Raw genomic sequence first — 13,593 nt, 5'->3', positions numbered from 1 at the left:
CAAGTTTTATATTTTGTAGCAATCTGAATTTAGTGCGCCTTCACATATGGGATTTGTTGATCTTGGTACACAAGAGAGTATTAAAATCAATGTAAGAAACTTGTTGGATTTATTGATTTCTTTTATAGCTAGATTTTGTTAGTTTATTGTTGGATTTGTAATTCTATGGGTGCTTGTTATATTGCAGGAATCTGAAATGTTGGCTCCAAGTTTTGGGCAACAAAACATGCTCCAAGGACACTTGTCATCCCAAGTACAGAATATTCCATTTTGTATTTTATTAACGTGGCTTAAACAAAAATTTAATATTTATGTCATTTATTTTATTTTATTTTTTTGGTAGGGACATCACCATCCATCTCAATCTTGGATGTTGGGCAATTCAAGTTTCACGAAAATGTTGAATGATATGGCGCAGTCACAATCTGAAAATCCCGAACGAGACAAAGATGAAAGAAGTTGAAGATGTCAACAATGACAATGTTTCTTGGACCTATATTAATTTATTTTTAATTTACCATTGACAATATTTGTATGACTTCTAGGCAAGCCGATGTTGAAGCATTGTTATTTTGTGTAGGCTTATGTTGTTGAGTTGTTGAAGCATTGTCATTTTGGTATAAGCTTATGTTGAAATATTGTCATTTTGATGTAGGTTTATGTTATTGAACTATTATATATTGGCAATATATAAATTCTTTTTGTTATTCCTTGGATTATATTCTTTGTGAATTTTCACTAAAAGGAATTCACTTGAATTGCTACCCTACAATATTTGTTGTTGATATAACATGGAGGTTCCGGCCAACATTTTCTTCCTTTCCTTTGCTTTTCTTTTCTTTTTTCCTTTTCTTTTTATTTTTTATTATTTTATTATTTTATTATTTTATTATTTTTTTATTTTTTCTATTTTCCTGGGTGGGATCCACCTTATTGGTTGTTGATATAATAGGTAGGTTTAGCCAACGACTTCTTCCATCACGTTTCATTTTTTTTCCTTTTTTTATTTCCTTACCAGGTGGGACCCACTTTTTTCAAGCCCGTTCTTGAAGCCTAGCATTACTGAATAATTTATTGAAGTGCAACGGGAAAATAACACACTGAAATTTAACAACAGTGAAATGAGTAATTAAAAAAAAAAAAAAACTTGTTTGACAACGGGAAAATCACACACCCGTAATTATTGAAGTGCAAAGGCAAAACCCAATGCAACGGGGTACATTGTAAATTAAAGATGGATGGCAAGCATTGAGTTACGGGCGGCCGGCTTTATTGAGTATGTTGTCAATGGATTTGAGAGACTGAATGGCCGTCTGAATATAGTAGCTAAGAGCTCCAACGATGGGAGCAAGGGGATCGGCAGCGAGTTCTTGCTTCTCATCATCGCCCACAGAGGGCAGTGGCTTGCTGGGATCCTCGTCAAATGACTTGGCTTGCTCAAGGTATGCGTCCATACGCGGTGTGGAAAACATGCGCACCTTTTCCACATCATCACCTCTTGCAGCGTAACGCTGCCGATTATGGGAAGTCTCCGAAGAGAGTGCATAAGGACGCCCTTGCTTTTCGTAGATTTCCTGAGATTTCATCAACCTTTTTATCTGTTGCAGCTCAGATTTCAGCATCTCAATCAACGGGTTAGACTCATCATTAACCACGTCCTCCAGCAAGTTTTGGGCTTCAACGAGCTTGTCACGAGCATTGCCCAGCTTCTTGTCGTCAGCCATGACTCTCGCTTCTTTCATCATCTGTGCAGTCCGGAGACGGTTCTCCTCCATCATCACCTCCTCCCTCTCTGGCTCCACGGATGTCCTGCCGGTGCGGCTTACTGTAAGGATTATCGGATTGGCATCAAACAATTTCCCACCAGAGCTGTACGCGCGTTATATGCATACACATATCCATTATATTTGTCAGATCGATCATCGAGTCAAATAAAACATAATTTATTCTACTAGCTAGTAAATGCAGAGATTTGATAATATTGGCACCACCTGACCTGTATGTGTAAGTGATTTCAAGGACATCTGAGCCCGCCGGACTACTAGCAGCAGGGAGAAGAAGGTCCACTATAACCTTGCGTACCTCTTTAATGTAAAGATCGCCAAATGAAACAGTCACAGAGCCGGCAGCATCGTCCTTGGATTGTATATAGTTTCCAGCAGACACCTTAACGATTGTGGATTCGACTCGTGTGACGGTCAGCTTCAGATCCTGAACAACCACGGTGAGAAGCCCAGCCAAGCACTGGGAAAATGCAATACTCAAGTTGTCCTGGTTTCGAACATCTGAGAAGGTTCCTCCCACGCTGTTGTTTGCAATGGCATTGAGCACCTATGTCGAACAGGAATTAATAAAGTTATACTACTACAAGTTTTGCAATTTTCTTTTAGAAAAATGCTAACCATCACTCCAAAATCCACAGGTTTTGTATACTGGTTTTCCCACATCACAGTGTTATAAGGAATAAATAAATTATAAGTGTTTGCCCATTCAACCATTACTTGTCAAATCAGCCAGTACACACAACCCGAATATAGCAGCTTAGCAGCTTATGTGAAATGAATGTGTAGGGATCACCTAATTTACCAAAGGAAATTCCAATATAATAACCAAATTTACTCCCTTGTTTCCGCCAAGTATGGATCCCCGAAGACCCTCTTGTCCCCTGTAAATCAGTATGAATGAAATTATTTTTTGAAATACAACGTACCGTCGGATCATGGTCTGCGCCAAAACCGAATGTGCATACGGGCACGTTGCCAACCGGAACTTGGGCAGCATCACCACCGGCGTTTTGCTGACCGTCGGACATAAGCATAATGCCAACCGCACGCCCGCTAGTAAGTCTGCGGTCATTGAGCACTTTTAAGCCCGTTTGAAGGCCAGCAGAAATGTTTGTGCCACCGTTAGCAACTAAAGCATTGACCAGCTTTTCAATCTCCGCTTGAGAATTTTCAGTTATCTGCCGTAATGGGCACAACCTGTGGGAGCCCCCATTGAATGTGACAATCGACAAACGATCAATCACGCTAAGTTTCTTGATCATGAATAGCATGGCAATTTTCATTTTTTCTAACTTCTCTCCCCCCATGCTACCGCTGACATCTAAGACCGTCACAAGATCCACTCCGGATCTGTCGTTGCCTGATCCTGCCCCCGTGAGCTCCAGCATCACCTTGAATTCGCTTTCTTCCAGTGGTGCCGTCGTCTTGTTGATGATTGTCGCCTTTGTTTTTCCTGCTAGGAATGCTGCAAATTTTTCTCCTGAAATATGCCATCATCCAAAAACTCAAATTAACAATCAACAAAACATTATAGTATGCTATAGGAGATATGCAGCCGATAAGGTGCAGAAAGTGTTGGAAATGAACTTGCTACACATGATACATTGTGCAGAAGCATGGCAACTTCAATGGAGCTTCCATGGTCAAAGGGTCAATAACCTAGACATGAAGAAGAAGAAGACTCCAGCCATGCTTTCACACTGGTAAGAGCTTCTACAAATAGCTAAATTACTAGCTTAGATTTATATAAGGAAAATCTCTTTGACATTGAGAGATTTGACAGAGGACGAATACTCTGTTTCTTGTGAGCTTTGAGTGAGATACAATTGTGTGGCAAATATACAATTGTGTGGCTTTTCTTTGTAAATTGATAGAGTATAAATGGAGAAACGAAGAAAACATGAACCTGAGACATCTTGGCTTGCAACAATCGGCTCATCATCGTTGAAGCTCATTTTGCCAAGAAAACTGATACACCAATTTGCTAAACTTTCCTTACCCCCATCTCACCACTTTCAACCTCAAATAAATATAGAGAGGATACAATAGTCAAAGAAGACTTTCTTGTAGAGTCTTTTTTTTTTTTTTTTTTAATCTTTTATCTTAAGGCCTGGATAGGACAGCTCAGGTTTTTATTTTTTATTTTTTATTATTGTCATTATTATTTTTTGTATTATTGGAGTCTCCATTGAATTGAAGGGTGCAATCAATTTCTTTTAAGGCCTGGATATGACAGCTCAACTTGCTTTGTTTTTATCTTTTCATTTATTTTCCCTGCATAGGGATGGTTGAATTGAAGGGAGCAATAATACGATCGGGTATACACCAATTAATGCACAGTTTTTTTTTTTTTTTAAAAAAACTTCTGCCTATTTTTTATTTTTGCATTTCATGTTTTGTGCATCGTTTCTCACTCTACTCTCTATTAACCATTACTTTTTTTTTTTTTTTTTTTTTTTTTTTGCTTATAATAATTTTTTGTTTATGCAAAAGTTTACCTTAAAATGATGTGATAGTGTCATTTGTAATAAAAAAAAAAAAATGTCAATGAACTCTTTATTTTAAAGTGATAGATCAAAATCTAACCAAATCGTTATTAATAATTTTATTGTATTGATTTGATATTTTTATATTACTACTCTTTTCTTATTTTTACTTTTAATATTTTGTGACATAATGATATGTATTAATTGACCAATGGTATGCCTAATAGTTTTTTGTTGACCTAATGAAGTTACTGCCATAATTACAACACTACCCAAAAAAAAAAAAAAAAAAATACATTACTCCTTCCCACCCAATTTATTTGCAGTAATGCTAGGTATCATGAAAAATCTTTCATGAAAATAATCATGAAAGTTTTGTGGCCCTTGGATTATACTTAGAATAAAGCACCACACACTAATCAAGACAATCTAAAGATCATAAATTTTTCATGATCATTTTCATGACAAAATTTTCATGATCCCTAACTTTTCCCATTTATTTGTCCCTTATCAAAAATCTAACTTATTAAGGAGACATGCAATCATTACATTTTAATTTAGATTTTGAAATATTTTTTCCACCATTGCCTTTTTATTTGAATTCTAAAACATGTTTATAATGATTTATATGGGGCAATTTTGAAAATATAATAAAAATTAGCATCCCAAAATAGAAAGTGGGCAAATATTTTGAGACAGATTAAATGGAAAGGTGGACCAATAAAATGGGACGAAGGGAGTACACTTAATCTATTTTTTCAAAGCTGCTAAATATGCATAAATATGTACTTTTTTGGGTGAATTACGCTAACAGTCTCTATAGTTTGGGACTCGTGTCACTTTGATCCTTGACTTTTCAATTGTGACATATTTGACCCTGAATTTTGAATCTTGTTTCAAATAAGGACAATTGAAAATACCGTTGTTTAATTTCATGGGCAAAATCATCAATTTAATAAAATATAAACTAAATTGACAAAAATAAATGTCAAAAAAAATATTTTTAATTTTTTAAAAATTATTTTTATCCACCAATGATAAAATTATGTAAAATTGATAAACATTAATAAAAATTACATGATTAATTTTTAAAAATTAATTTTACATGATCATCATCCAAAAACATAATAAAAATTAATTTGGTAAACAAAAAATAAATGTCTAAAAGATTTATCAATTTTACATAATTTTATTTTTAGTGGGTAGAAATAATTTTAAAAAATTCAAAAATATTTGTTTGACATTTATTTTTGTCAAATTAGTTTATATTTTATCAAATTGACGATTTTACTCTCCAAAAATCTAATGATATGTTCAATTGTCCTTATTTGAAACAAGATTCAAAACTCATGGTCAAATGTGTCAAATTGAAAAGTTAGGGACCAAAGTGACACAAGTCCCAAACTATGGAGACTATTAGTTTAATTTGCCCTACTTTTTATTATGAAAAGGTAAATATTAATGATGTATGTTTACCAATTTAAAAGATATTTACATAAACAAATTGGTCAAGTGACTCCTTTTTTTTCTTTTCTTTTTTTAGATAGGGTCAAGTGGCTCTTTAATTTGTATTGATTGACATAAATCTAACATGGCAGAGATAGCTCGATCATCTCATAATTTTTTTTAAAAAAAATTTAATATCCTTACATTTTACGGTCAGCTTAAATTTCTCATATGCTATCAATTGACAAACCAAATTTTATTAATATGATAATATTTTTCTTGATCTACTTACTGAAATAAATATAAAAATTTAAATATGTCGTTTCAATTTTTTTACCACATCACCTTAAAAATAAAGAGAGATAGAAGATATGTGGGAGAAATGAAGAGAGACAAAAAGATATGATTGTTATATCAATTGACAAATTGTGATAGGATGAATTATAATTACGAATTTCATAAATAATGTAATTATACTTGATTGAAAGTAGAATTTTTGTAATTTTAGAAAATTCATTTGTTTTAATTTTACCAATTGAATTATATATTTATTTTTTTGATGAGCGGGTGTCCAAACCAACTTACGCACAACTCAACTAATATTATATATCTGTTTGATGATTGCTCTTAATAGATATTATATATCTATTTGTTATATAATATTTAGGACAAAACATTAATAGCAACAAAAAAACAAAAAATGGGTAACTCGTGCCATGTTTGGGATGTTATATTTTTTATTAAAAAGTCAAGAAACTAAAGAGTGTTAAAATATGTTGAGTTAGGGGCTGGTGTTGTGACACCCATGGTGTGTGTGTCTCAAATCTATTTTAATGACTCGAACAGTTCATATTTTAAATTTTATCGAATAGATCATTCATGAAAATAATTAGAATATTTGCGCTTCTGTAACCTATAACAAAATCACATTTATTTTCTAAAAAAACAAATAGTTAGCATAGTTCTAATAATTTTTTAGAAAACAATTTGGGCCTAATCATAGGGCTACACATCCGATTAATCTCATTTTTTATATGGACAATATATATAGCGGCTCAGGTTGAGACTCGACCCTTTCATACTCTTTGGTTTGGATTCTGGTATCTATTATTGTTGTCTATATTTATTGGTTTGGATTCTGGTATCTATTATTGTTGTCTAAATTTTGGTATTTCTGACAAACTCTTGTATGTTTGTTCTTGGGTTCGCTTGAGCAGTGAATCAGTCACTTGAGCAGTCTTTTGTTTCTCTCAAAATGAGTGTTTACAAACTAAACTTCTAGGAGCACACCATTCTTCGCTCGAGCAGTCTTTCTTCGATTGAGCGGTCTTGTGTAGTCTAAACTTCTAAAAGGGGGTCATTATTTGCTCGAGTAGTGTTTTGTTCGCTCGATCGATCTGTTCGGCAGGGGTAATCATCTAGGAGTTTTGTTTTCTTCGCTTGAGCTAAGTTTTGGTCGTTCAAGCGAGATTTTGTGTCTGATACTCAAGCGATATTTTGGTTGCTCAAACGATCTGTGTATATAAAGATGTAGGGAAAATATCTTCTTATCACTATTCTAACTCCTCTCTCTCTCTCTGTAAAAAGCTCCCAAACCTAGTTTTTCTTATTTCTCTCTGTAATTCTTGCATAAACCTTCCTATACACTCAATTTGCTAATCTCGCCACCTTAGTGCTTTGGGATAAAAGGTAGAGCACGAGGAGGTGATCCTTTTAATTTGAAAAAGTTCAAGATCCGTAACGCACTAGGAAATTGCCTTCATAAATCATGTTCACTTGGGTTTACCCAATATAGAAATGTGAAAGAGAAGAGTAAATCAACAATAATAATAAAATAAATTCCAAGACTACCTCTTCCCATTAAACTATTCCAGTGATTACATTATTGTTTGTTTACATCTATTGGCAAACTAAAAAATAGTTCAAAAGATAGAAAGTAATGTAAAGAAAGAGCCAAAAAGGAAAACATCTTCTCAAGGAGTGTCCTTGAATATACAAAAATTAAATTCTAGATTTCCATATAGAAATAGCCTGAGGCTTAAACATAAAACATCAAAAGAGAGCTTCCGCGACCCCATCCAATAGCTTTCCCTAAGCCAATCATTGAAGTAGCGCATCAACATTGTTTCCTAAAAGGTGGTTAGTTTTGGGGTGAGCTTGTGCCTAGTAGGAAATACATTTAACAAGTTATATAAATAATCGAGATGCATATGATCATGCCATGCACTTGTTAGGATAAAATTCATATTTCCTCTTTTAATGCCAAAAGTGTTCAATGCATGATTTTCATTCAACATCTTGTCTACAAGTATGGGGTGGTAAATACGCTATGAAGTCCCAAGCAAGAGCCACAAAACCATACATACATATATAGATTTATATACTGAAAATATTTCCACATTTGCTGACTCTAAAAATGGTGGAGCGATGGGCCTTGACTCCCCGTGCGGGTACCGGATACAACACACAACTCAATTCCCAAAACCCGACTCAACTATCCAGACTCATACATTATTTACCCCCTTTGACATTTTCCAAACATCCACAAGGTGGTTAAATCACATGAGAAATTATGATGCACATGATGTATGAGTTTTCAAAAAAAAAAAAATTGCTAAGGTTTGTTCAATCCACAACAATATCAACAACCAAAAGATTTCTCCAATTTCACAATTTCCACAATCTCAATACATATACCCAAAGATCTTCAAAAATCTCATATCTTAACATTGTTTCCATAATCCTTCACCCAATTTCAAGATTTAAGAGTCAATTTGGCCAAACCCATTATTAGATCAAATTTGAAAACTAGGGTTTTTGAAAAAAAATTAGGACTCTTCCCTTCTTTACACATAAAGAGTCGATATTCACAATTTCTTACCATAATCAAGATGAATATGCACAAATTTTCCCAACACATTGGGAAAATCCCTTTTTAGTCAACAAACCCACTTTATATTACAAAATCATCTCATACATTGCTATAACTAAGAAAATATCACATATATATCTCAAATCAAAAATATATCAAGTTAAAAGTACTCCTACCTCGAAATGGTAGCTAAGAGTTGAAGACCCAACAAGAAATTTGACCCAAAAAAAAAAAAAACACAATCCAATCAATGAGAATATTGAATCAAACTTGCTCTTCACTTTTCTTGAAGGATTTAAAGTGAATCTTTAGTAAAACTTGAGGAAATCAAGTGTTTTTCGGAAATAGGTGATAGAAAGAGAGAGAAGAGTTGGAAAAAATGAGAGAGAAAAGTGTTTAATTGACTTATAAAGTGTGTTGTCTCGACTAGGCCTCCCGTGCAAACTTTCCATTGTTTGAGTAATAAGCGCAAGGCTCCAGAAGTTTTGCAGAGTTATAGTGAAAATACTGGAAGCCTAGATTTTACGCTCGAGCGATCACTTTATCGCTCGAGCGGTCTCACTTGCAAACAAGCAAGATATTGGAAGTTTCGCATCTACACTTGAGTGACTGGATGACTTCTTGAGTGGTCACCCAAAATAAACTATTACAACCTACCATCTTCATACACACAAATCTACTAATCTCGCTACCTTGGTGCTTTGGGATAAAAGGTAGAGCACAAGGAGGTGATTGTTTTAATTTGAAAAAGTTCAAGATCCGCCTCTGTTGATTTTAGGATTGTTCTTCCCCACTTTTTCTATTATTGAGGTGGGGATTTCTTTAACATTTATGCATGATTTTTAGTTTCGTTATGTGATATTGAATAGAGTAGTATTTTGGGTTTGATTTGGATTTATAAAAGATGGGTTATGGGATGGGTTGTTCTAAAAGGTTATTAAGATGGTTTTGTTGTTGTGAAATATGGAATTTCTCTTAAATGGTGTTTTTCAAAAGAAACAGATATTATTTTGGAAATCCTTCAAAATCTTTGGAAATTATTGGTTTTGAATAATAATAAGAATGATGGGTCAATGTTTGAACCATTGATTGAATTGGTGTTACGACCCAAACCCGCCCCTATGGGTTCAGCGTCATAACCGGCTAGTAACCCTTGGATTACTAAAGGCCTCTTGACAAAATAACATGAAATTAGGGGCTGCGGAAGCAATAAACAGAAATATACATAGTCCATTGATCTGTGAAGACATACATGAGACAGATATTCTTAAACTTTAATAAAGATACGTGTGACGTTAAAAGATGCAGTTGATACACGTCACTCCATGTACTGTACATAATAACAGAAATTTGTCTATAATCAAAGCAAAAGAACCAAAGTCTTAAATATTCACAAAACATGGCCACGGGACTTGACATGATCTGAAACCTCCTCGGAAGGCACAAAGGATGGCTGACAAACACAAAACCCTTCAGGCATCATCATAACCCTGGTCGCGTGCCTTGTCACCTACATATATAATATAAATAGTGAGCGGGAGCCAAATGAATAATAAAAAGTAAAGGGTTGTAATGAATGATGTCCATGATAGAGTTAGAAATAAGAGTTTATATCATAAACAGAGTCTTATGTATATTTAGATTTCAAATCAGAAACAGATTCATATACATGTTCACTTTTATTTTCAAAATTCATACATTTCACATCATAGTACATGGCAGATCTATTAGCGTTAACAAATTCGATGACCCATAAAGGGACAGTTGTGAAGGCATTTTGATGACCCATAAAAGGACAGCCATAAGGCATTCCGATGACTCGTGTGCACAGAGACGTTTCCGATGACCCATAAAGTGACGGCCGTAAAGGCATTCCGATGACCCATAAAGGGACGGCCGTGAAGGCATTTCGATGACCTAGAAAGAGACGCAAATATCACATGATGCTATGAATGCCACCGGTACATTTCAGAAACTTAGACGATCATTCATTCACACAAAACATGGCTTTTCAAAAAATTAATCATGTCATATCATTAGAAAATAATCAAAGTCTAACATAACTTTACAGAGTTATTACTCACAAATAACAAATGGCTCTAAATAGACGAATAGAGTGGGCGATTCAGATATCTTGTGGCGCGTCACCTACACAGGTACAAAATGAATACATATTGAGTTACAAACCTAGAAACATTTACTTTGTTCTTTTCCTAACTTGGTATGTCTCTACTTTTATCATCATTATTGTGCCTTAATCTTGGCCTCGGAATGCCTATGATGGAATGAGGATACAAAAATGAACTTGAAAACACTTAACAAAACTTGCTGAAAACAGAGTCCTCACTCGAGCGCAACTTCCTACGCTTGAGCGGACATGCAAAATGTGGGTGGCCACTCGAGCGGCTATAAACTTTTGTAAAAGTGTTGGTTGCTTGATTTTTCCGATCGATGCTCGCTCAACACTCGCTCGAGCGTGAGAGACATGCCCTCGCTGGAGTGCAACTTTTGTTGCTCGAGTGGTCTGCAAAACAAAAGAACTTCTGGGAGCATGCATTTCACGCTCGAGTAGACTTCTGGTCGCTCGAGCAGAAGTACACGCACTCAGAGTGGTCACTCAAGTGTAGGAGCAGAATTCTGGAATTTCTAGATTTGCTCCTAAGCTCAAAACTCAATTTCAAATCCTTCAAAACACATCCTTTTGGACCAAAACTTAGTAAAACATTGAGAAACTCATAGTACATGATGAATTACAAACTATTTTGCAAAATCAAGCCCAAAAGCTATGCCAATTGTAGTAAACAAAACTTGAAACTTAGATAACATAACTTGCATGTAATGTCATGAATTCTAACCTTCCAAAACATGATCAAATGTGTCATTAAGCTAAAAAACAAGTTGAATTCTTTAAACAAAACTACGATATGAACATGCATGTGAGAATTCTTGTAAAAACAACTTTAAAACTTCATGATATGCACATGCATGTATGATTTGAGCTACAATTCTTTAATCCTAGCTCAATCCCATGTTAGTCCACCTCCTTTACTTGAATTCTTACAAAAACTAACTCAATTACATAACTAAGGGTTGGACTTCTTACCTTAGATGTTCAAGTATGGTCTCTCTAGAGTTATTTGGTTGAAATTCTAGCCAAATCTCCAATTTCTCATTCAACTCCTATGTTGAAGCCACTCTCCTCTTAGTCTCTCTCTCTCTCTCTCTCTCTCTCTCTCTACACGTTTGAACTCAATCAACAGGAAATGGGAGTGCAAAAAGTGTATATGAGGTGTTGAGGTGGCCTTATATAGGCTTGGCTAATGGCCTAATTACTTTGTTGATCAACTAATCAATTGAGCATTAATTTATTCTAATTTAATTCGTTTCGAATCAGATTTTAATTAAACGTACCATAAAATTCTAAAAATCCCAAATAACACATAAATCAAGTCAATTTCTGAATTAGATGCCGACAAGGCTTTCAATTCGCAAACTGAAACAAAAACATGAACAGATCTTCCTACGAGAGATAAATAAAAGTACAAATAATGCATCACACATGCAATTAATTCAGGAATTGATCTCAATAACTTATTAGACATATTAAATCATGGATTAACGTTAATCATGGGTTGGGGTTGTTACAATTGGATAGTGAAGTTGAAAATGTATTGCTACTCCAAATTCGAAATTATAAATTTATATCTGTTGTTTAAAATTTATCATTTGAATAAAGATATCTGTTTTAGGTTATTGGTGGAGAATAGTTTTAATTGCTGTAGAAATTGCATGAGAACAAGGTTAACTAAAATCATTCACTTATGCATCTCTCATTTGAACATTGTTTTCAACCTTATACATTGAAATGTATTGCTTTAAGAAAAAAAATGTGAATGTCGTGGTGAATCTAGTTAGGGGGTGTGGTGTGGTTATTATTATTATGGTAGCCTGTGCGTCCTTGGTGAAAGTACAGAAATCGATGCGGTTAGATGCCGATCCTTCCGATTAGTACTGGTAAAATGGCTTTGGTAGTGCTTGTATAGCCTACTAACAGACATGTACCTAAAGATTCTCAGTGTGTGCATCCACTGCCTTATTTTTTGTTTTGAAAGTATAGGTTTATCAATTGAATTATAAACATGGCATTGCATTACTTCAAAAGAGAAAACGTATCGTTTTGGTAATCAGCATGCATGAGCATTCACCATACGAATTTGTTAAGTATCATACAAAATAATAAATTAATTTTTATTGGGCTTCAGCTCACCCTATGTAAAAACCAACTTTCAAGTACAGATGATATGCCTTTACCAAGGAATTAGCTTGGGATGATCGTGGATCTGAACGCTCGTTTATTTTTGTTTTGTAAATATTTTTGTACAAGCCTAGGGCTTTTATTTGTATTAGGCTTGACCTACTTTTATTGTAACCAAGTATCGTCTTGGAAATATGTAGCCACTAGGACATGAACCTCTCTTTACTTCTTTTCGTTTATTGAAAGTTTGTCACATGTTATAGATTCATAATATAGGATTAATGAAATGAAAGATAGTTTTGGAAAATGCTTGGATTGTTGTATGATTGAGATATTAATGTTGGTTGGCTTACGTATCTGTAGCCCGACTTTTCGTGCTCCTTTCGGAAGACGAATAGCCCCACAATTTGGACTCCACTTGTGGTTTTGAATCTCATTTCACCAGTGCAATGTGAAATAATGAAAACACAAAAAGAGTTCAAATCTGACAATTCTTTTTGGAAAATCAATGTTTGAATCAAATGCCAAAAATGGACTGCTTTGCCAGATTATAGAGTCGCCACGTAAATATTTTTGAAAAATTTAGGAAACCAGAGACTCGTGCCAAAAGCCATTAGTCCGTCATCACTAAAGTGTCTCGGCTCGGGAACTTAGGTACGAGAGGGAAAGGTCATGAATTGAGCACCCCACTCACCCGATCAAAGATCGGCCTTTACTAATATGATGTGTTTCTTATTTACATTATATGCT

General features: G+C 34.5%; 1 protein-coding gene across 1 annotated transcript; it reads right to left on the bottom strand.

Moving 5' to 3' along the window:
- Positions 1-1,106: 1,106 nt before the first annotated feature.
- LOC114302814 (putative E3 ubiquitin-protein ligase EDA40) lies at positions 1,107-4,107 on the bottom strand. The gene is made up of 4 exons (XM_082877761.1): positions 3,691-4,107; positions 2,711-3,264; positions 1,997-2,331; positions 1,107-1,869 (listed from the first exon to the last, which is right to left on the bottom strand). Exons 1-4 carry the CDS (start codon positions 3,737-3,739, stop codon positions 1,254-1,256), a joined length of 1,554 nt encoding a protein of 517 aa, XP_082733887.1. The 5' UTR covers positions 3,740-4,107; the 3' UTR covers positions 1,107-1,253.
- Between the last annotated feature and the right edge of the window lie 9,486 nt (positions 4,108-13,593).

The sequence above is a fragment of the Camellia sinensis genome, chromosome 7 (genome assembly GCF_055761805.1).
Source record: "Camellia sinensis isolate YWXY chromosome 7, ASM5576180v1, whole genome shotgun sequence".
NCBI classification, from domain to species: domain Eukaryota; kingdom Viridiplantae; phylum Streptophyta; class Magnoliopsida; order Ericales; family Theaceae; genus Camellia; species Camellia sinensis.
This window is presented reverse-complemented; position numbering and strand designations above follow the sequence as displayed.